This window comes from Pungitius pungitius, chromosome 7, assembly GCF_949316345.1.
Source record: "Pungitius pungitius chromosome 7, fPunPun2.1, whole genome shotgun sequence".
Taxonomy (NCBI): domain Eukaryota; kingdom Metazoa; phylum Chordata; class Actinopteri; order Perciformes; family Gasterosteidae; genus Pungitius; species Pungitius pungitius.
In genome coordinates, this window is record NC_084906.1 from 8041987 (window position 1) to 8064217 (window position 22231).

The 22231-nt window shown below is 44.6% G+C and overlaps 2 protein-coding genes across 5 annotated transcripts in view; one reads left to right on the forward strand and one right to left on the reverse strand.

The window, feature by feature from the left end:
- Nucleotides 1–171: 171 nt before the first annotated feature.
- Nucleotides 172–9037, reverse strand: diras1a (DIRAS family, GTP-binding RAS-like 1a). Of its 2 annotated transcripts, none has more exons than XM_037470105.2 (4): nt 8811–9037; nt 3522–3700; nt 3271–3441; nt 172–3051 (listed from the first exon to the last, which is right to left on the reverse strand). In XM_037470105.2, the coding sequence occupies exons 1-4, from the start codon at nt 8956–8958 to the stop codon at nt 2761–2763; spliced, it is 789 nt and encodes a 262-aa protein (XP_037326002.1). In that variant the 5' UTR covers nt 8959–9037; the 3' UTR covers nt 172–2760. The 2 variants fall into 2 exon arrangements, with proteins under 2 accessions (XP_037326002.1, XP_037326003.1); XM_037470106.2 differs by having other exon boundaries at nt 8738–8933.
- Nucleotides 9038–12296: 3259 nt separating this feature from the next.
- apc2 (APC regulator of WNT signaling pathway 2) overlaps nt 12297–22231 on the forward strand; it is a 44252-nt gene continuing 34317 nt past the window's right edge. For 2 of the 3 annotated variants that reach the window (XM_037470606.2, XM_037470603.2), the window contains exon 1: nt 21099–21200. In XM_037470606.2, coding sequence (XP_037326503.2) covers nt 21114–21200 — 87 coding nt within the window. In that variant the 5' untranslated portion in view covers nt 21099–21113. Of the gene's footprint in view, nt 12820–21098; nt 21201–22231 lie in introns of those variants that run through there. The other variant, XM_037470605.2, reaches the window with a different exon arrangement.

Genomic DNA, 22231 nt, shown 5'->3' on the forward strand with positions numbered 1-22231 from the left:
CTCAGGAATAAACAAAAGTCATAATCCATTTGTGTTGTTCTTGTAATCACTGTATCACAGGTTTGCAGAGACTTAACTGATTTTGGACGTTTTGCAATTCACTGAAGTTATATGTAGTTGTATGTGAAATGTGTGTGTGTGTAAGATAATGTTAGCATACGCATCAATGTTTTAAAGAAACAAAGATTTTCTGTACAACAACGCGGTTTTTATTCATTCACTTTCTTCATATGAGAGAGGTTTCCATTTAGCCTCAAAGCAAATGTAATGTCACGGAACACAGAGCGTCAGTGGGACTGCAGAGTCAACCAAAAGTCCTTTCATTTTGTCTACAATATATATATAAGGTGGAAAAAAGATAAAAACAACCTTCATAAATCTTTCTCTGCTGTTTATAAAGGCGCAGTATACAAGATTGGGAGGATTTCTACCTATTAACGGCTCTCATCATGGCGACAACAGAGTCAGCAGCTAACAGTGCTAACAGTGCAAAGTACGATAGCGGTACTGACAGTGCAAACAGTCCGGAGGCGTTATCGTCTGTAACAGCTGTACAAGGGCAGTCCACAGCGCCTGCCATTAGCCGGCCACCGCTCACATGCACATACATGCATTAAAAGCAGGTTTGGCAGGCCCGACTATGTAAACAAAGCACAGAGAAGCATGGATTACAACACACACAGAGAGAGAGAGTGACTCCATTCTCTTCCTCAGGTAGAAATTACTTCACTATGTCTTCACAAAGCAAAATAGTTTGCTGGTTTAAAAATGCTCTCAATATAGAATTTAGCACATTTAATGACCATCCAATCACACATTTTATACATGTTGCTGATGTTTTTATAGATAAAATATCATTAAATGTCATTAGTTTGCAAGCAAAAACCTAAACAAATTACATCAATAAATTAACGGGTCCAACGATTTTCGTTGAAATTATTTGCCCTCTTTGGTCACCTGACCTTGCTCTGCCTACACACCTGTTCCCATTACCTCGTCAGAATACAGACTTTACTCATTTAGCACCACAGTTACTGTAGTTGTCTGATTTCATCCAAACTCAATGCATATTTGAACAGATTTAAAGAAAATCATCAAGACTGAATGCGTCTTTCCATCCGCAAAGTTAATTTAAATAATATTAAAACCCAGCCGGCGGCGACCATGTTGGCTCCACCCAGTCACAGCAGCTCTCAAATTTTAGCATGTGTTTCGAGTGTGAACTGGGTGGCCACTGATTCTGATCGATTTTTGACTGTTTCTGACATTAATTCCTGAATGCAGGAAGGAAAGGAATGTTAGCAGCAAGCATACAGCATATGAGGAAATACAATTTTCAAAATAATAAATAACTAACCGTAAAAGCAGTGAAAGGAAACCATGAAATGGACTTAGCAGTGATGCACTGATGTGTAAATAATATAACAGGTGCAGGATGAGCATGTGCTTATCGGCTTGCTGTCCAACTGAAGTTGGTTACGTTTGTGCTTTGAAGGGTTTTAAGCTCACTTTTGGTTTGGAATATGTACCAAACTTTCAAGTAAAATAGTAGGAAAGGCATTTCTAATTTACAGCACATGTGAAACAGCTCAACATTTAAAAGTCCGCTTGTCTTGTTTTGCAGAAGGGGGACATCAAAGCACAGAGACTTGGTTCAGCACAATGACCCTTGAAGATGACCTACAATGCTACTCAACTTTCTTAGAGTTATGTTTGAGACTGTGCTGTCTTGTGTTAGCTAGCTGCTAATGTAGCCAACATGTCATGAATGATTCTCATGAAGCTCAGCTGCAGTTTCCACCTGTTTCTAGTGTTAAGCTAAGCTGGGCGGAACGCATCTTTGTCCTTGACACGGAGATTAGAACAGATATCCATCTGAAACAATTGACTCTCACCTCACCATTAATAATATTAACAGTTTGCACAGTTGTGTGCTTCCACTGTTTCATCAGCAGCTACTTGTTGATGCTAACAGATGTTATATCCAGTGTGTCTAACTAAGAAAAAGAAAAAGGATACGAGTGCTCCCCTCCTCCACTAGGGGGCACCAAACAAACCTCTTGTGAAGACTACGTGGCAAATGTATTAGCCTGCTAACTGAGCTTGCCACGGAGACATAATAGCATTGCTTTACTCACAATGGTTTTCTTCCTCCGGTTGTTGGCCTTGCTTTCTTTTGGTCTGTGCTTGGCCAAAGCACTGCTAATTGACCATTTATCCAAGTCAATACCGTCTAATCATAGCATGACAGCTGCAACAAAGCACAGCAACGCTTCTTTTGTAGCTTTCTAAAATCAGAATCACAAGCGTTAACGTTCAATGAGTTTATCACCTGCTCTAATTCACGCTGTTGATAAATTAAGTTGTAACCAATTTCCATGAATTCCATGATTCTTTTTCCTCTAGAAAATAGCTTGGCCCAAGATTCCCAAACTCAGTGGAGTATTCCCCAATTATAATATTATTGAAATTGTTGAAGCTGGTAGCCATTATATTAGTTTATATATACTTTTTTGTATTTAAAAGTATTTTGGGGACACAATCCAGTTCAGGGCCGGAAGGAGATCCAAGGCCCTGGTATAAATACATGTTTTCAATATCAGTCAGTGTAGTCATTTTGTTCCTCGGGGCTTTAGTGTTGGTGAAGGAGCCGTCCACAAAGATGGGAGAGGGAGTCTCTCTGGGAGCTCGTCTGCAGACCCCCCCTCCGGCCTCCTCTGCTGTATCCACATCTCCACAGCAAATCTGCCGCCAGTCGTTCTACATGATGCTGCACTTCCCTTTCAACTTGTCGGCTCGTTTCTGTTTTCCTGAGCGCTTTCCGTCAATGCTCAGGCTCATGTCCCTCTTCTTCTCCAGGGACAGCAGCTCCTGAAACAGTTCCTTAACGTTGGAGTTTGTCTTGGCGGACGTCTCCATGAAGGCACACTTCCAAGTGGCGGCCTGAGCCTCGGCGTCCTTCCTCTCCACCTCGCGCTGAGCCGTCTCGTCGCTTTTATTACCCACGAGCATCATGGGAATTGAGTCCACTGTACCTTTGATGGCCAAGACCTGAAGGGGACATGGGACCGAGTCAACACAACCTAACTAGAGAAAACTCTATCTAAATTTAACCTCTAAAGCTTTTAAACTTCCCTTGTAGTAAAAATCTTCAAAAATAAAGTTTAAGCAAAGAACGGACATTTTGTTTTAAATAAATAAATAAATAATAGATGTAATAAATGAACCTGATGGGACAGTAACTGGAACTGGAACTTATTTGACTCTGACCTGCTGGTAAATGGGTTTCAGCTCTTCTAGTGATTGGCGGCTGGTGATGGAGAAGACCAGAATGAAGGCATGGCCCTTGGAGATGGAAAGGCGCTGCATGGCCGGAAACTGGTGACTTCCTGTTGTGTCGGTGATCTGCAGCGTGCAGACGCTCTTGTCACAGCTGATCACCTGCAGAGAGAACAGGTGCTGTTCAAAACTAAGTCGAAGTCTTTATCACCAGAGTGAAATGAGACACACAGATGTCTTACCTGTCTGTATGTGTCCTCCACAGTGGGGATGTAGGTGTCTCTGAAGGTGCCTTTGACAAACCGGAGGACCAGCGAACTCTTCCCCACCCCGCCGGCTCCAAACACCACCACCCGGTAGTCGTTGCTCTGCTCAGGCATACTTTGAGTGTGATTCTGCCTGTGGCTAGCTGACCTGTATGCTGAGAAGGAGATGGAAAGAAGATGTTCAATCATTGCAGAAATTCAGGAGGAAACTGGACGGGTTATTAAAAGTGCACATCATTTAATATTTTAGTTCAATGTATGAATAATAAGTATTATGTCCTGAATTTGAGGTTGATTTAGGTTCTTTTCATAAATATATCTATGGATTATCCGAGATGGACTTTCCCAAGATAGACTTCCCTTTTGTGGGGAATTGAGCAAATAAAATGGATGTTAACTTATCAACATTGTGAGAATTACAGAAAGGTCCCCATGCACGCACGGTCGCTTCTGACTTGGTCGGATTGTCCGCACCGCCCCTCCCTATGATATTAATGGTCTACCCCACTTTTGATCAAAGTAGGCAGGATCTAGCCCTAACCTGAAATGAGCTTGATAAAAGGGAAAGCGGGAAATGAGCATAAAGTCCACTTACGCTGTTCTAAAGAGCGAGGCAGGAACAGAAAAACGATCTGAATGTAATTAGTCTAAGTGCCATCAGCGGTAACTGGAAAATGAAACCCACTCAGGTGGTTTTATTCTGGGAGAGTCTTTCAGCTGAACCCCCGACCTGCTTCAAGGGCAGATGATCTCCATGTGGTTCAGAAGCTTCAGTGGATAAGGGTACTCATTACATACCCTGTCAGCCAATAGTTTGGTTTAAAAAAAGATTATGGTCAGTAGACTGGCATTTTTTAGCAGCTAGCTTGGTTCAATACAATAGAGCGCACATGAATATAAGCCCCACCACCTAAACTTAGAACAAAAAAAGATGTGTATATATATAAGCTGCACCGGTCTATAAGCCGCAGAAAATCGTTGTCCATGCCGGCTGCAGTTCTTCACATTGCCATCTCCAAGGTCTCACTATTGGTTCATTAATGACAAGTTTACGTGCAGCCGCTCTGTTCCCTTCTCCGAACAGCCATATTGGTTTCCCGTAACTTGCACCTGTCTGTCTCGCTCTCACGCGTTAGCCCATAAAAAATGATACATTACCATATACATTAGATATATAGTTGTATAAGCCGCAGGGTTTAAAGTGTAGGAACAAAGTGTAGGAACAAAGTAGCGGCTTATAGTCCAGAATTTACGGTAGCTAAAACAATTTGGTGAAAGATAAAAATGTACAGTTGCTGTTCACATTGAACCGAGCGTTCCATATCACTGCGCACTCAAAGTAACACGTTAGATAGTGCGCAACAGTTAGTTGACATTTTAACTTTTAGTTCTGTAACGATTGCCGAAAAAAACCCGAAAATCCCACAAATGATCATTTTCAGGCAATGCGAGCTTTCGCAACCCAATGCTGTTTACATGCACGTACAGGGACTATTTTTACTCTAGATTAGTGAAATGAGATGCACAACGTTTGGTGGCTACAACTAATTTGTGCTGAAAGGCAGCTATTTACTTAGTATTTATAATTTTGCTGGTAACCGTGTTATAAAAGCAATAAGGTACTTGAGGGTTGACTGGTTAAAGTAATTGAAGTGTTACATTTTGGAGCTTCAACCTATTTTATGGATTATGGCTGCTAGCTAAGCCTGCCAATGTTTGGTTTCTGCTGCTAAAGCTGAACTGAACTTTTTTGGCTCAATGAGCAGTTAAATCACTTTTTACATTGTAGTGACTTGCTCACAAACCGTTAGTTCAATATTCCTTCACCCTATTCTATATTCAGCTGAAAAAGGCAAGCGCTAAAACTGAATGTGAATATTGTAGTAGATGGCCCTACTGTATATGAACTTGCATCATTTCTATGTAACAGACATAAGGGATGAATAAATGCTGCTACGACAAACTGGTTTTGTGTTGCTCTGTGACATTTAAATCTTCAGCGATCGCAACACCTCGACATCTGGTGAGAGCCTCGTCCCCTCTGAACTCTCACAGCTAGTCACAGAAAAAGGATCACAAAAGACTGAGCAAAGGGCCTTGGGGAATTTCCCAGCATGCCGAGCTGTAGGGATGAATTGATAAATGACTAACAAGCATCGATTAGAGCTTTGCAGCTCCTTAAAAAAGAGAGCTGATAGAAACCAAGGAGAAGGAAAGACTACTGAGGGGGATTCAACGTGACAGTGTGAGTATTAATAGCACATGCTGGTTTATTCAGATACTCCGAAGTATAATCCAGATCTCATTTATTCACTGTGCCGGAGCCACGTCACAATGAATCCCTTCCAACCGGGCCTTACAACTTTCTGGGGGGAAAAATACCTCTGAAAATAAATCTCTGATGTACACCTTTATCTACTCCCACTCGCAGTTGACAGCTTCCCGCAGCTCAAAAATGTAGACTGTAATAGCGTCTGTAGAACAGGAGATACCATAACACCACCCGATTCTTTCCGCCCACTGCTTCGTGCTGTATGAGCAACGCTGACGGTCTACCTTCCACAAAGCAGACTCTTCATCTGCAGACCTGTTCCTTTCTGCGTGTATGTACTCGATAACTTATATTAAGTTATCAAATTCTTACTTTACACACAAATTACTGGTGCAAAAAACCTCAGATCTATTAAAGAATAGATGAAAAATTACGTAACAAAAGCCTCAATCTATCGCCATCCAAATTGCTAATACAGAATATGGCTGGAATGCACATACATCTCAAATGCTTCTTGGATGCTTTAACACATTTTTGTGTTGGTTGAAATACAATTCACTCGTTGCGAGCCCTTTTAAACTGTTTTTCTTGCATTTGTATTTGAATCAGCAGCTGCTGGTCACTGATGAATGTCTCAGTCAGAGCACTGTCATCAGCAGTCATTATCTCAACCACACATTTAGACCAGTGAGTAACCAGCACCTCGTTAATCAATCTCTCTCTCTCACACACACACACACACACACACACACACACACACACACACCAGTCTCCTGATAGCATCCATTGTGTTTCTGGATGTAACCATGGGAGCATCTAAATGTTTTGAATGTGCGTGTGAGTTGTCTGGTTGCCGTGGCGACGAAGCTCGGAGGGGAGGAGAAAGTAGAGATTTATACACTTGCAGAGAAGTGCAAACATGTCATCATCGGCCGGGCCGTTGTCATGGTAACCTGCCTGCCCACATCATCTGACGTCACTTCCTGTGCGGAGGCGGACGGCAGGGAAAACACCACTGACTGAACCAGGGGCATCAGAGCTAAAGGATCAAACCTGCTTTCATTGTAAACGGAACAAAAATGTCAAATAAAATACACACAGTGAGATTATTATCATTATATTGTTCATCTATGTTAGGACTTTGTTGATGTTTGTCTGCCTCATTCTTGATTAGGAAAGAAACACTTAAAGGGAAGGTAATTGTAATTACTTAGCAATCCGCTGTAACCGATATAATCCCGCAGCCACAGTCACGACTGTAATGATCACACCAGGAATCTGAGCTGCTGGATGAATGACAATCTGACACCCTCAATCCTGCTCCTGAGTCCCAGGAAGTAAAACAAAAAGTAAATCATAGTTATAGATTTGTGAAGTGTTTTCTTTCCTTCCCCCAAGTTTCCACATTTGTTACAGTAGACCTTCAGATCTTCAGAAAAGAAAAAAGTCACATTTGAGCCAGAATTTAGAATTGATTAATATTTTCTTTCAAGTCAGCGACAGCGATGTGCATCACATAATGTGGGGCTCTGTTATTGGGTGCTTGTTTAATGGTAAAATGCATACTTAGACTGGTAGTTGACTTCCTCTCCTTCACTCTATTGGTGGCAGAGGTAGTTCCATAAACTAACACCTCTGTTCTTACTCAGTGCTCATTTAGTGTGAAGGATTTTTCATAGACTGATGCCATATATCGGAGGACTAAAACAGTAGCACCCAAGGATGGAGCAATGTGGTTCTCCTTACAAAGATATCAGTATGCAAACTAGAAGCAGGACATTGTGTAACACCCTGCGAAAAATATGTGATGGTGTTCCTACTGGAAAATCAATGACTAGATCAAATCCGTTGTTTCACATGTCACATTCTTAGAAAAATTGATGGTAATAGCGGAAGTCAATATTGTCTGAGTAAACACATTACGCGAACCTCCTGCCCCCAGAATGTTAATAGGTTTTAGTTCTATGTAGCCAGCTAATCAACACATCAAGTTGTGTCGTTTTCACAGTCTAAAAAGAGAACGTGTAAACATTACACATCACACTGAAAGAAAAAGCAGAACTTTACGCCTACTGCCCGCTGACAATAGATATCACACACACACACACACACACACACACACACACACATGTTTGTGATTCCTCACAATCTTCTCACTTTCTAATTTCTAAATATAATATCCTCATCTTCCCTTTCCGACAGCTTTAAAAATCACACATAGAATTAGACTGTTTTTGTCATAAACTGCTTGATAATACCGGTAATTAGTTAATTGGAAGTTTAAAAACACAAAGATTGAGCGAAAACTACACAATATATTCTGTGATCAATTTGTATACTATAATATTTACATTGCTTTGATTAGTCAAGTATATATTATTAAATTAATCAAACAAATATCTAATAATAATGATTTTGGTCATTTTGTTGCATTATGGATTATTTGAGTTTTGTCATGCTTCATAACTTCATGTTGCATACTAGAGTAACCATTTTATTGGAGTATCATCTAATATAGCCTACTCTTTGCATTAGTTAACTATGTGCTTATATCACGGATATCAAATCTATCATCACTGCTCATAATACCATCAAATACATCAAATCTATCTTCATAAAGCTGTGTAGATCCGGACGCAAAGATTTGGGGCTCTCTGTCGTCACGAAACACAACATCTTTGTACGCCACAACACACACGCGCGCGCACACACAAACAGCTGAGCCACTGCTTTGTTCTCAGTTTCAATCAGCAGCTCATTATCCTCTCACATTATGGTGATCAGTCTGACTCCCATTCTAAGTGAAGATGGCTCGAACAGGCGCAGGGCTGGGCACGCGCACCCGAGAGTTTGGATGAACGTGCACACACGGACGCGCATACACACACACACACACGCACACAGAGAAACTAATACTGACCCGCACACAGTGATGGCTGCTGTCACTCCGCTCCCCGCTGTCGGTGTATGAGCCGTGGTTTCTGCGGACTCACCGTGTCTCCTCAGGCGGGGTCCTCGGTGTCTGGGCGCGGGGTCTGATCTACTCCGGAGCGGCTGTGAGTATCCGGAACCGTCCGCTCTCTGACTCACAGCATCATCATCATCGTCATCATCGTCATCAGCATCAGACCTGCTGCTCATCAAGTCACATCAGTCCTCCCTCCATCACTACCAACTCCTTCCTCCTCTGCATCTCCGGCAAAAAAAATGAGGAAACAAGAGGGTCGTTCGGGTTGTTACCGTTTGATTTTCAGAATAAGAGCACGATATTTCTCCACTTGCGGGGTACGCAAATGGTCAAACACATTGATTTCACGCATGACATACAGATAGTTAGAAGAAGCGATCATTGAAAACTCTAACGTAAGATCAAATATAAAAATGTAGCCAAAAAGAAGAACGTGTCTTGTTATTGTTACACAATGTATTTATGTCATATGCTATTTCAATGTCAGGCAAATATTTTGGTTAAGGTCTCGCTGAATTAACTAGATGTGATCAGAAAAAATGCTTTTATTTGAAAGGCCTTAACTGTGACGCGGAAGTCTTGTTCCCAGCCCGCACCTTGACACCTTCACATCATCGTCGTCTTCCAAAGTAAAAATACATTTTCCTTCCACCTCCATTAGCGTCACTCCTGCGTCATTGACAGAAAAACATTATGAAACAATCAATCCCATAAGATTACACCGTACACATATACACTGTAATAACGACAACGCTCAAGAGATACATTAAAATGACTAAAGTAGTAAAGATCTTTTTTTTACATTAAAGAAAAATATGATTTTGTCATGTATCTTATTGTGCTGTTACATTAGATCCCTTTAGACGGTATCAGAGAAAGAACTGAACATAATGTATTAGAAATTATGTATAAAATAGAGAAAATATTGAGATTATATATTTTCCTTCTTGAAATCTGTGACACTAACAAAAATACACTAACAATCCGGATGAGCAGTTTCGGAGGAAGTACAAATACCGTAAAAACACAGTAATATCTGTGTGTGGGCCCAGACCCAGCCCACCCCGCCACGTTGGCTGTTTGAGATGGAAACAAGGTGCAGCGAGTTGCCATATCTTAATTGGTATCATGGCAATGATAATACTCCCCTACAAGTAAAAGTCCTGCATTGAAAAGCATGCATTTATTTTCGATGAAATAAACTTAAACGCAATGCATTTCGATGGCATTTCTAGTGAGAAGTATGCTTTCATAATCTTCTATCAGAGACTGTAGAAGACCTTTCGTTTATTCGTTTCTACGAAGATTTGAGGGTCTCTTTAGGAAAGCGTGGGAATGCAACGCTTTTAACTGCGGTCATGTTTTTTTTTTTTAAAAGCACTACTGGGGGCGGTACGGTTAAGGGGATTTCAGCCTTAAAGGCACTAATCGCCAACCAAAACCAACACCAAGCACTCGAATCACATTATGACTTTTCAAACATAAATTGCCTTTTTTATGAGTTTTCATTGAAAGAATGCATAATTCCCACGGGGTTCAAATGCTTAGCGCATGTGTGTGTCTCTTTCAAAATGTTCCCTTCCGTTTTCATGGGAAGGGAGGGGGGGCTCTTTTGGTCTTCACCCTCAGAGCGGAGCGCCATTTCTCGCTGTACACGTTTCCTCCTTTTACTTGCCAGGGAAGCTGGCGCTCCCGCGTGGGTCTGGCTCGATTCCATCGGCTCTGACGATTCCATAGAGAGGTGGGACTTCTTTTTTTTTGTGTTTGCTACACAAATATAAAAGTATATATACTGATATTTTCACATCTAAGCACACTCACCTGTGTTCCCTTGTATAATGACAAGAAGAATTTTCAAGATAAACCTTTTGCTTTCATAAATATGAATATGTTTTAGTGTGTGAATGCAGTGTGTGAATGCAATTTCAAGCATGAGGCCTAAAAAATGCCTATAGGACTCAAAGGGCTAAACCAGATCAAAGCTGGCTATTCATGGAAGTCATGTGACTAGGACTCGAGTCAGACTCGAGTCATGAATTTGATGACTTCAGACTCGACTTCACTTGGACTTGCGCCTTTTGACTCGAGAAGACTTGATATTTCCCATGAAAACTGGGGAAAAACATTTTCACACGGCTGCGCCGCTCTCAGTTTATTTGCATCTGTATGCAGAGAGCGCGCGCGCTGCCTGCAGGACATCCAATCACTGCAGTCCCACCTTGTTTTGATTCGACAGCATCTCAGCAGGCACATTGCAAGACAACCAATGAAATGATTCCGAAGATTTCGTTTGGCTATAAAAATGACGAGGTAGTTCGACAAAAAACGAGTTGCAATTTGCAAAACATGCGTGTCGACGATTACAGACGGAGCTGCCACAACGTCCAACTTTGTTCGACACCTGAAGTTGCACAAAGAAAGGTAGGTTTTTAACAAATGCTAGGCACCTTATCAGATGTACCATAACTTACTAGCTGCTGCATATGTACTCTATCAAGGAGACAGCTGGTTCATGCTTAAAAAAATAGGGATTTTTGAACCCGGATTGAGGATGTGAGGTACATGTATGGAAGTAAATCTGTGCCACCGGGGGTTGAAATAAAAAGGTGATTGAATTTCTAGCACTGAATATTTATTGCAACAACTCTTCCAAGTACAATGTTTGTCAGTAACACAAAGTTGTTAAATAATATAAATATTTAATCTAAATGTAAATGTTAAATGTAAATGTTTGATGGTTGCAGGTCGCAGGTCGATGGTTTCACTGGTCCGGCCCCCGTCGATCAAATCATCCGAAGTGCCCCTGCTCTAAAACTGGAAAGTGAACTCGTTCATTTTGGTGTCTATGAACGGCACGTTCTTTCAGGTTAACATTGTTCAATAGGGTGCCAGATTTCTATAGAAAACACACCATAAACGCGCCTTAATAAGTAGCGGAAAAAACACCCAATCTGGCAACACCAGCCACCAGCGTCGCACCGCCGCATGCGTCATTAAAAAAAAGAAAACGCATGGAGGCGACAGCTGCGTGTAGCAAAGAGGTGGCGTATAATTATTTAAATGAGTTTTTTGAAGTTACTGACAACGTCTGTGAGGATGGAAGGTATCAGACCTTTCTTTGCAAACATTTGCACCTTAATGATTACTGTCCTTCAAAAATGACCATTCAATCAGCATGTGTTTGAGAATATACTGTAGGGGTGAACGCTGTGGCTGCTGCTAGTGTGGAGTGAATGGACAGCAACATTAAAGCAACAATAGGGAAATGCTGTCCCCTCAATGCTAATGTAAACCCTGGTTGGATAAGGATTCAAAATTGGATATGAAAATTAAATCTGATGCATAGCTTCAGTGTTAAAACTGATAAAATAATTTCTGTCTGTGGTTCTATATGGGCTGTGGCAATAAAAATAATAGCTCGCAGAAACATATGGAAAAAAAGAACTGAACTAGTTCATTTTTTGGAACTGTGAACTTAGTTCAAAACTTTTGAATTTTGAAATTTGAAGGTGAGGTCTACATGGTGATCATTTGGATTCGCTTCGTTGTATTATGTGGGTCATTGCCACTTCCTCCTCCTCCTCACACTGTCCTTCTGAGCATTCCTCCCCATCCTCCATCTTCTCTCCATCCCTCCTTTTTATTGATCATCCAATAAGATGGTTTTAAAAACAAACAGAGGGGCAAACGAGTGATTGAAGGAAAAGATGTGAAGAAAAACAGATTCTTAGGTGGTGCAGAAGAGGAAAAGAGAAAAAAAGAGATCCACAACAAGAAGGGAGAGACAGAGACAAAGGAAGTGATGAACAAACAAGATTATGATTATAGTAGGAAATTATTCTAATTCAGGGGCCTTAATGTTAAGACACAATTAAATCTCTTCGATCCAAAAGAGATTGAGTGGAACTGTTTGTGTGTATGTGTCTGAAAAGTTAAAATATCACATTTTCTCTGTTACAGTTTAACGTGCAAAGTATAAATGCACAACAAAAAGGAAACACCCAGACAACATCCCTGCTATCTTTAAATCCACAGTAAGTACCCTCCCTTGCTAGTCCCACTCATCCTCAACGAGAATCCTTTCCCCCGTTGGTCATCTTTCTTAAAACAAGCTGTTCTCAGTCTGAAGATACTCCTTAAAACCAACAGGGGGTGATATGGCCACGTTCAAAATCCTCTTACTCCAGGGGCTGTGGCACCGGATTCAAAAGGCCTTTGGAAGCCATCACACCCAAGGTGTCCAACACGTCAGGCATGTTGGCTTGATGATGGGATTGTAAAATTTTGGGCCCTTTAACAGAAAAACTGTTATTATCAATTTTTAAAACAGTGTTTTTTTTGTGGTTCCTTTCATCTTGACCGTGTCCCCCGTGTCCCCCCAGCATGGCCGGCCATAGCCATTGGCTGCCCTAGGTGATACTAAAATGTTGCCCCACCCCGACCTAGGCCCACTTTGAACCATAACCTTTTAAAAGTTAAATAAGAATATTGATACCAACACTACTTGTGTCAGGATGTTATTATATGATCCCAGATCCTAGGAAGTTATTGCTAACTTATTAACTTGAATTTACTTTGACTCATACACTGTCTTTGTATTTAGTACGCTCACATCCAATTTTAACATAGTGTGCAAGGCAAAAAGAAAAGATTTTTATCATGGACAAAAGTCGATTTTCAATATATGCTCAGATTTTTGAAGGCTGGTTGTTCCTTTTTTAAAGACGTCCTTTACTGACTTAAGTAGACTTTTGAAAGATTCATCACCATTTTTCCATCACTTTTTAAAGACTACACAAGCATTATTCACTATGAACAGCGGAAATTACCAGAGAGCTGGAGCTTGCTCCTCACTCCTGGGACTTCCTCCGACTGGAAACAAAGAGAATATTGCACTTTCTCGTGCCAACAATGAAGTGCATGTCACGGTGCGGTTCTCGGTGGACCCCGAAATGCAGAGACAGGAGGCGGGATGGTCTTCAAAAAGTTTAATCACCACAGCCGGGCACACACAAAAACACAAGGCGCTGGAAACGGAGCAGACGACGGAGGTTAAGCTGGCTGGGCTGGAGTCGAGCACGGGGGAAAAAGCCGGGAGCCACAAGTTGCAGCGGGTACGAGCGGGGATACTCTGGCACTGGAGTGACGAGCAGAGCCTGTCTTTATGGCACAAGTGATTAAGTGGGATGGGAACCAGGTGTGTCTCGTTCAGCACCAACCTCGCCCTCCGCCGTCTACTATTGCCAGGAAAATGGAAGAACACAAAAACAACAAGTACCAAAAATCAAACCTCGACAGTACCCCCCCCCTCAACGGACGCCTCCTGGCGGCCTACCAGGCTTGTCGGGGAACTCCCGATAAAAGTCCCTCAACAAGTCCGGGCCCAAAATGAGCGAGCAGGACACCCACGACCGCGCCTCAGGACCGTACCCCTCCCAGTCCACGAGGTACTGATACCCCCGGCCGCGCCTGCGGACATCCAGCAGCCGCCGGACCGAGTAAGCAGGATGGTCGTCAACAAGCCGGGGGGGTGGCGGGGGTTCGGCCGGAGGGCACAGATCGCTGGTGGAGACAGGTTTTAATAGGGACACATGAAAAGCAGGGTGGATATGTAATTCCGGAGGCAATTTGAGTCTCATCACACTGGGATTGATCACTCTCTCAATCTCAAAAGGGCCGATGTATCTGGGATCCAGTTTCTTACTCACAGTCTGGAGCGGGATGTCCCGAGAAGAAAGCCACACCTTCTGACCAGGCTGATACGGGGGCGCTGAGGAGCGATGTCGGTCCGCCAACCGCTGATTGCGAGCAGCAGTACGTCTGAGGGCAGCACCGGCCTCGCGCCATACCCGGCGGGCTCGCCGGAGATGTTCCTGGACTGAGGGGACTGCCACTTCGGTCTCCTGAATGGGGAAAAGGGGAGGTTGGAAACCCAGGGAAGCCATGAAAGGAGACATGCCCGTGGCAGAGCTGACCAGGGAGTTGTGGGAGCATTCAACCCAGCTTAAATGGGTGGACCAAGAGGCAGGGTGTCTAGCAGAGACACACCGGAGTGCTGACCCGAGGTCCTGATTGACCCGCTCCGTCTGGCCGTTGGTCTGAGGGTGGTACCCGGACGAAAGGCTGGCAGACGCCCCCAACGCCTGGCAAAAGGCTTTCCAGACCCAAGAGGCGAACTGAGGCCCCCGGTCCGACACGATATCTAAAGGTATGCCATGGAGTCTGAACACATGTAGGACGAGGAGGTTGGCAGGAAGATCTTGGGGGCAGTTCTCCGGGGCGGGTTGGTCACGTAGCGCCTCCTGGACCACCTGTTCGACCTCCCACCTAGCTGCTCCTACCACACAGGAGGCAGGGAGGATGGTCTCCACAGGAGAGTCTTCCACAGGGGAGGAGAAGTGGCGGGATAAGGCGTCTGGCTTTATATTCCGGGACCCAGGACGGTAGGAGAGGACGAACTGGAAGCGGCCTAGGAACAGGGCCCACCGAGCCTGGCGCGAGTTCAGACGACAGGCCGAGCGTAGGTAGGAGAGGTTCCTGTGATCGGTCCATACTAGGAACGGGTGTGTGGAACCCTCCAGCCAATGCCTCCACTCCTGGAGAGCGAGGACAACAGCCAGAAGCTCCCGGTTACCCACGTCATAGTTCTTCTCGGCTAGGGTCAGACGACGGGAGAAAATGGCACAGGGGTGAGTTCGTTGATCGACAGGGGATCGCTGGGAGAGCACCGCTCCAACACCGGTGTCCGACGCGTCCACCTCCACGATGAACTGAAGAGAGGGATCTGGGTGAGAGAGCCCAGGGGCTGAGGTAAACAAGTTCTTAAGACGTCGAAATGCAGTCTCGGCTGCCTGTGACCACACAAAGGGGAGTTTGGAGGACGTCAGCTAGGTAAGTGGTCCTGATACCTGACTGTAGTTACGGATAAATTTCCTATAGAAATTAGCAAATCCCAGGAATCTCTGCAGTTGCATCCTAGTGGAAGGGGGTGGCCACTCTGCCACTGTTTGGACCTTGGCAGGGTCCGCCTTCAGCTGTCCCGTAGCGCCTCCTGGACCACCTGTTCGACCTCCCACCTAGCTGCTCCTACCACACAGGAGGCAGGGAGGATGGTCTCCACAGGAGAGTCTTCCACAGGGGAGGAGAAGTGGCGGGATAAGGCGTCTGGCTTTATATTCCGGGACCCAGGACGGTAGGAGAGGGTGAACTGGAAGCTGCCTAGGAACAGGGCCCACCGAGCCTGGCGCGAGTTCAGACGACAGGCCGAGCGTAGGTAGGAGAGGTTCCTGTGATCGGTCCATACTGGGAACGGGTGTGTGGAACCCTCCAGCCAATGCCTCCACTCCTGGAGAGCGAGGACAACAGCCAGAAGCTCCCGGTTACCCACGTCATAGTTCTTCTCGGCTGGGGTCAGACGACGGGAGAAAATGGCACAGGGGTGAGTTCGTTGATCGACAGGGGATCGCTGGGAGAGCACCGCTCCAACACCGGTGTCCGACGCGTCCACCTCCACGATGAACTGAAGAGAGGGATCTGGGTGAGAGAGCACAGGGGCTGAGGTAAACAAGTTCTTAAGACGTCTAAATGCAGTCTCGGCTGCCTGTGACCACACAAAGGGGAGTTTGGAGGACGTCAGCTAGGTAAGTGGTCCTGATACCTGACTGTAGTTACGGATAAATTTCCTATAGAAATTAGCAAATCCCAGGAATCTCTGCAGTTGCATCCTAGTGGAAGGGGGTGGCCACTCTGCCACTGTTTGGACCTTGGCAGGGTCCGCCTTCAGCTGTCCCGTAGCGCCTCCTGGACCACCTGTTCGACCTCCCACCTAGCTGCTCCTACCACACAGGAGGCAGGGAGGATGGTCTCCACAGGAGAGTCTTCCACAGGGGAGGAGAAGTGGCGGGATAAGGCGTCTGGCTTTATATTCCGGGACCCAGGACGGTAGGAGAGGGTGAACTGGAAGCTGCCTAGGAACAGGGCCCACCGAGCCTGGCGCGAGTTCAGACGACAGGCCGAGCGTAGGTAGGAGAGGTTCCTGTGATCGGTCCATACTGGGAACGGGTGTGTGGAACCCTCCAGCCAATGCCTCCACTCCTGGAGAGCGAGGACAACAGCCAGAAGCTCCCGGCTACCCACGTCATAGTTCTTCTCGGCTGGGGTCAGACGACGGGAGAAAATGGCACAGGGGTGAGTTCGTTGATCGACAGGGGATCGCTGGGAGAGCACCGCTCCAACACCGGTGTCCGACGCGTCCACCTCCACGATGAACTGAAGAGAGGGATCTGGGTGAGAGAGCACAGGGGCTGAGGTAAACAAGTTCTTAAGACGTCTAAATGCAGTCTCGGCTGCCTGTGACCACACAAAGGGGAGTTTGGAGGACGTCAGCTAGGTAAGTGGTCCTGATACCTGACTGTAGTTACGGTTAAATTTCCTATAGAAATTAGCAAATCCCAGGAATCTCTGCAGTTGCTTCCTGGTGGAAGGGGGTGGCCACTCTGCCACTGTTTGGACCTTGGCAGGGTCCGCCTTCAGCTGTCCCGTAGCGCCTCCTGGACCACCTGTTCGACCTCCCACCTAGCTGCTCCTACCACACAGGAGGCAGGGAGGATGGTCTCCACGGGAGAGTCTTCCACAGGGGAGGAGAAGTGGCGGGATAAGGCGTCTGGCTTTATATTCCGGGACCCAGGACGGTAGGAGAGGGGGAAACTGGAAACGACCTAGGAACAGGGCCCACCGAGCCTGGCGCGAGTTCAGACGACAGGCCGAGCGTAGGTAGGAGAGGTTCCTGTGATCGGTCCATACTAGGAACGGGTGTGTGGAACCCTCCAGCCAATGCCTCCACTCCTGGAGAGCGAGGACAACAGCCAGAAGCTCCCGGTTACCCACGTCATAGTTCTTCTCGGCTGGGGTCAGGCGACGGGAGAAAATGGCACAGGGGTGAGTTCGTTGATCGACAGGGGATCGCTGGGAGAGCACCGCTCCAACACCGGTGTCCGACGCGTCCACCTCCACGATGAACTGAAGAGAGGGATCTGGGTGAGAGAGCACAGGGGCTGAGGTAAACAAGTTCTTAAGACGTCTAAATGCAGTCTCGGCTGCCTGTGACCACACAAAGGGGAGTTTGGAGGACGTCAGCTAGGTAAGTGGTCCTGATACCTGACTGTAGTTACGGATAAATTTCCTATAGAAATTAGCAAATCCCAGGAATCTCTGCAGTTGCTTCCTGGTGGAAGGGGGTGGCCACTCTGCCACTGTTTGGACCTTGGCAGGGTCCGCCTTCAGCTGTCCCGTAGCGCCACCCGCGCTTCAACCCCACTAACACCCGGGGTTGACAGCGCAAAGGGAAAACTTTTATTCCCTGTGCTCCAGTAAGTGTTTTTTTCCAACTTCATTAACTGGAAAGTATCACAGCCCAGCGTCTGAGGAATGTATATTTTTCATCTCATCCATTTCCTTCTTCGGCTAATGCGAGGCCGCAGATGAAGATTGGGATTGGGATTTCTGTATTTGCGCATGTACCCTGGGCCCGGTCTTCTGGTCGGTGTTTGGATGAATTTCCACGGCTGGTTTTACGAGTCAATGGTAGCAACGTGAGAACGTAGTCTGATAGTTTCATTCAGCTGTCATTGGAAAATAAGTTCTCGGTTTAATGTTTTAAGTTATACCTCAGGTGAGTTAGACACATATGTCCCCCTCCCTAGTTTCAGTGATACCATGCTAATATTATAAACATTTTATGATACTTAACATTTCTAATATCATAGACGATAATATAGGACTAATATCATAGAAGATAATATAGGGCTAATATCATAGAAGATATTATAGGGACACAAAGAAGAGTTAATGCCCCGTTGTTATTGGACATGGCTACAATCCGGTCACCATGCTGCAAGTTGTATGGGGTGCTCGCTCCTTTTGCTTGACCCACGCTCCTGATCTTGAATCTAGAATCGATAGCTCTACCTTAGTGTCCCGGATGTTGGTGTTTTTGCGGCTGAATTTTTTGGGCTGAATATTGTAACCATGATTTTTTTTGCGGCTGAATATTTTAACAGTGATTTTTTTTAAGTTGAATTTTTTGCTGTATATTAATGTTGAAAAACATTCAGATACATAATTTCAATGCATAAATATTTAGTGCTAGAAATTCAATCATCTTTTTCTTTCAACACCCGATGACACAGATTTACTTCCATAGTCGCCTCTCAGAATGTCCCTCATGTTTCCGTCATCCGATCGGGTTGTAACGGACAGACGGACTGTTTGTTCTTAATGGACATTTTTTTCCCTTTCAATACTTTTTTACTTTAAGTAGTTTTTAAACTAGTACTTTTATACTTTTACTTAAGTAAAAAGCTTGAGTTGATACTTCAAAACCTAGTATCTATACTTCTACTTGAGTAATGAATGTGAATACTTTTGACACCTCTGGACAGCTCCAACCCCCACATCGGAGGCGTCCACCTCCATTACAAACTGGCGTTGTAAGTCGGGCAGCACCAACACAGGGGCAGTGGTGAAGCTTTGTTTCAGGCGGGAGAACGACCGCTCGGCTGCCGGGGACCACTGGAACAGCATCTTGATCGATGTGAGGTTGTGAAGAGGCGCCGCCACCGTACTGAAATTCCTGATGAATTTTCTGTAAAAATTAGCAAAGCCCAGAAACCTTTGGACTTGCTTGCGAGTCGTGGGTTTCGGCCATTCGGCAACCGCTCGCACTTTCTGGGGGGGTGTTAAAAGCCGTCTTCCACTCGTCTCCCCTCCTCATCCTCACCAAATGGTAGGCATTACGAAGATCCAGGCAGAGGAAATAGTCGCCCCAGGCAACAAGTCTATGGCACAATCATACGGTCTATGGGGCGGAAACGATGTAGCCTTTGTCTGGGCGTACCCATGGATTACCTGGACTTAATTCCAGGTAATCCTTGGTCCACTGAATCCCTCTCTTGCTGAGCGGTAGGGGTAACAGTGTCATTACCCCCCACCACCAACTTAGCCGGAAAACAGGTCTGCTCACAATCACCTCCCCAGCTGAGTATCATGCCCGAAGGCCAGTCCATATGGGGATGAGCCAGGGAATCGAATACGTGGAAGGTCAGTCTTTCTGTGTGGCCATCAGGAAAAGTCATTAACACAGGAGACGTGCAATGAGTAATTCGCCAAAGAAGACCTCTATTCAATCCTGTAGCGTCTAATGGCAGTAGATGCTAAATAAAACAGGAAGTTCACGAAAACAGGCAGAAGGCACAATAAGAGCGGAGGCAGATGTTACAGTAACGGCCCCAGTAGAAGTGCATTTTTTTTATCACCGCAGCCAAAAGTGTTGCATTCCCACGCTTTCCTAAAGAGACACTAAAAGCTTCATAGAAACTAATAAACAGAAGATCTTCAACATTCTCTGATAGAAGATTGAGAAAATATAGCGCATACTTCTCGCTAGAAATGCAATTGAAATGCATAAAAACGCTGATGCGTTCTTATAATAGTGTGTTTTTCACAGATAATAAGCCGACAGTCCGCCATTTTCTTTTTTTAGCTGACGGAAACTTGATAGTCACGTGACCTATTATGTAAATGAATAGGTCAAAAACCGTGACAATACTACGTTTTCCCTTGTGGACCAACGTAGCTTTTACACATTTTGCTGTGAGATTGGGTTGCTAGTAGACAGTTGCAGTAAAATTAAAATAAATATATAAATACATATATGTATATACATATAAATATACACATCCCACATTTTAACGATATGTATGTCTAATTATCATATTTTTTCAATATTTTTTTCCAAAAATTCTGTTTTACTTTTATCGCAAGTACTGTACCGTTTTGTTTTTTTTGATGATCGTCACACTCAACATTGTAATCCTGGCCAAACAACCGGTTTTGGGCAAATCTGTACCTAGATGTTAGATTAATATTGGCCCCGAGGGATAAATCGGGCTTTTCAGCATATATTATTGTCCCAGCAAGATGGAGGGGGATCTTGTTATGAGACTAGTTCGCATTAATTGTCCGTAACAAACATAATGCTTCAGCACCGGCGGAGTTATTAGTACTTGGCATCAGAAGAAATAGCTACCCCGATAGTTGAAGGTAGCGGGAGAGAACCAGCGCGGTAAAAAGCTCCAAAGTGTTTAGCAAAGAAAAAACTGGACACCTAAAGACAGGCCATTATGGGTGAGAGCATAAGCAAAATATGTATTTTCGTTTTGTCTTTATTTTGTTATAATGTTACTTACTTGGTCAGATAGTCTGCCAAGTTGTATCGCTTCTTTTCTATTGAAATTAATAAATGGAATAGCAGAGACCTTACACTGGTTCAATGGAACCCCCTCCCTCCCTCCCTCACACCCCCCTCCCTCTCTTTCTCTCTCGCTCAGTGATTGTCAGCTCAGCTCGGAGTCATGAGGTAAGAGCAGACCGCTCCTTATATTTCTTTCTATTACTCACATCTTTATATGTTTCTTCACCGGGTAAACCGTCTGTACCATCCGCATGGCCTCTCTTTAGCCCGGCTCGGTCCAGTTATTGCCGTCTGTGCAGCTAAAAAAAGCTTTACATTAAAGACAAAAAAGCTCGTTGATCAGCGCAGATCAGATGGGAGGAGACTGTCGGTTCCGGATAACACAACCTGCAGCTTTTCAATCCCATCTATTAAGGTCTAAATCACATGTTTATGGATTACACGAATTGCTCGAAGCTACGTTTGGATCATTTTTTTCCTTTAGTCTAATTCAGCATATGGACTCGGTAAAACGTATTTTTTGCAGTATGCGTCCTATTTGCTTTCTCCTCCCTCATGCGGGCTGAGGGATGGAGGATGGGGGATGAAGGGTGGAGGAGCGGATGAATCATAGATGTCTTCAGAACACAAAACCGAAAACCAGAAACCCCGCACATTTCCAAGGTCAAACGAGATAATAGAAAAGCGCAGGAAACATTTGAGTCCATTTCATTCAGAAAAACAAAACGGCTGTTATGTCGCTGTTAGAAATGTATCTAATTATTTGCATCTGCGTTTTCTCAAACGTGGACGCGTCGAGCTCGTCCAAACATGTGAATATTTGTTAGATGTGATTTTAGATGGTTTGGTTTCCGGCTGGTTGAGGATGTGTCCTTGAACGTCTCCTGCGGTGCGTCCCAGTCTGCGCTGGTTTCACTGGTTCGTTTTGGCCGCAGGCCTCAGCGCAGCTTGCTCGTTTATTCCGTTGGTCTCAGTGCGCCTTTATTGTCTCTCTCTTTGATGTTCAACTGTTTTTAATTTTGTTCATTAGTTCCATCGTATAGGCTTATTTCTTGTTGATTTGTGGATCTGATATGAAAAGTGAAAGTATTTGCAGTAAAAGATGGACTGATCTCTTGGAAATAAGAATAATAAAGGAACTCTTTGTGATGTGTGCTTTTCAAATATTGTTTGGTTTGGTTCCTCTGTCAATTTTT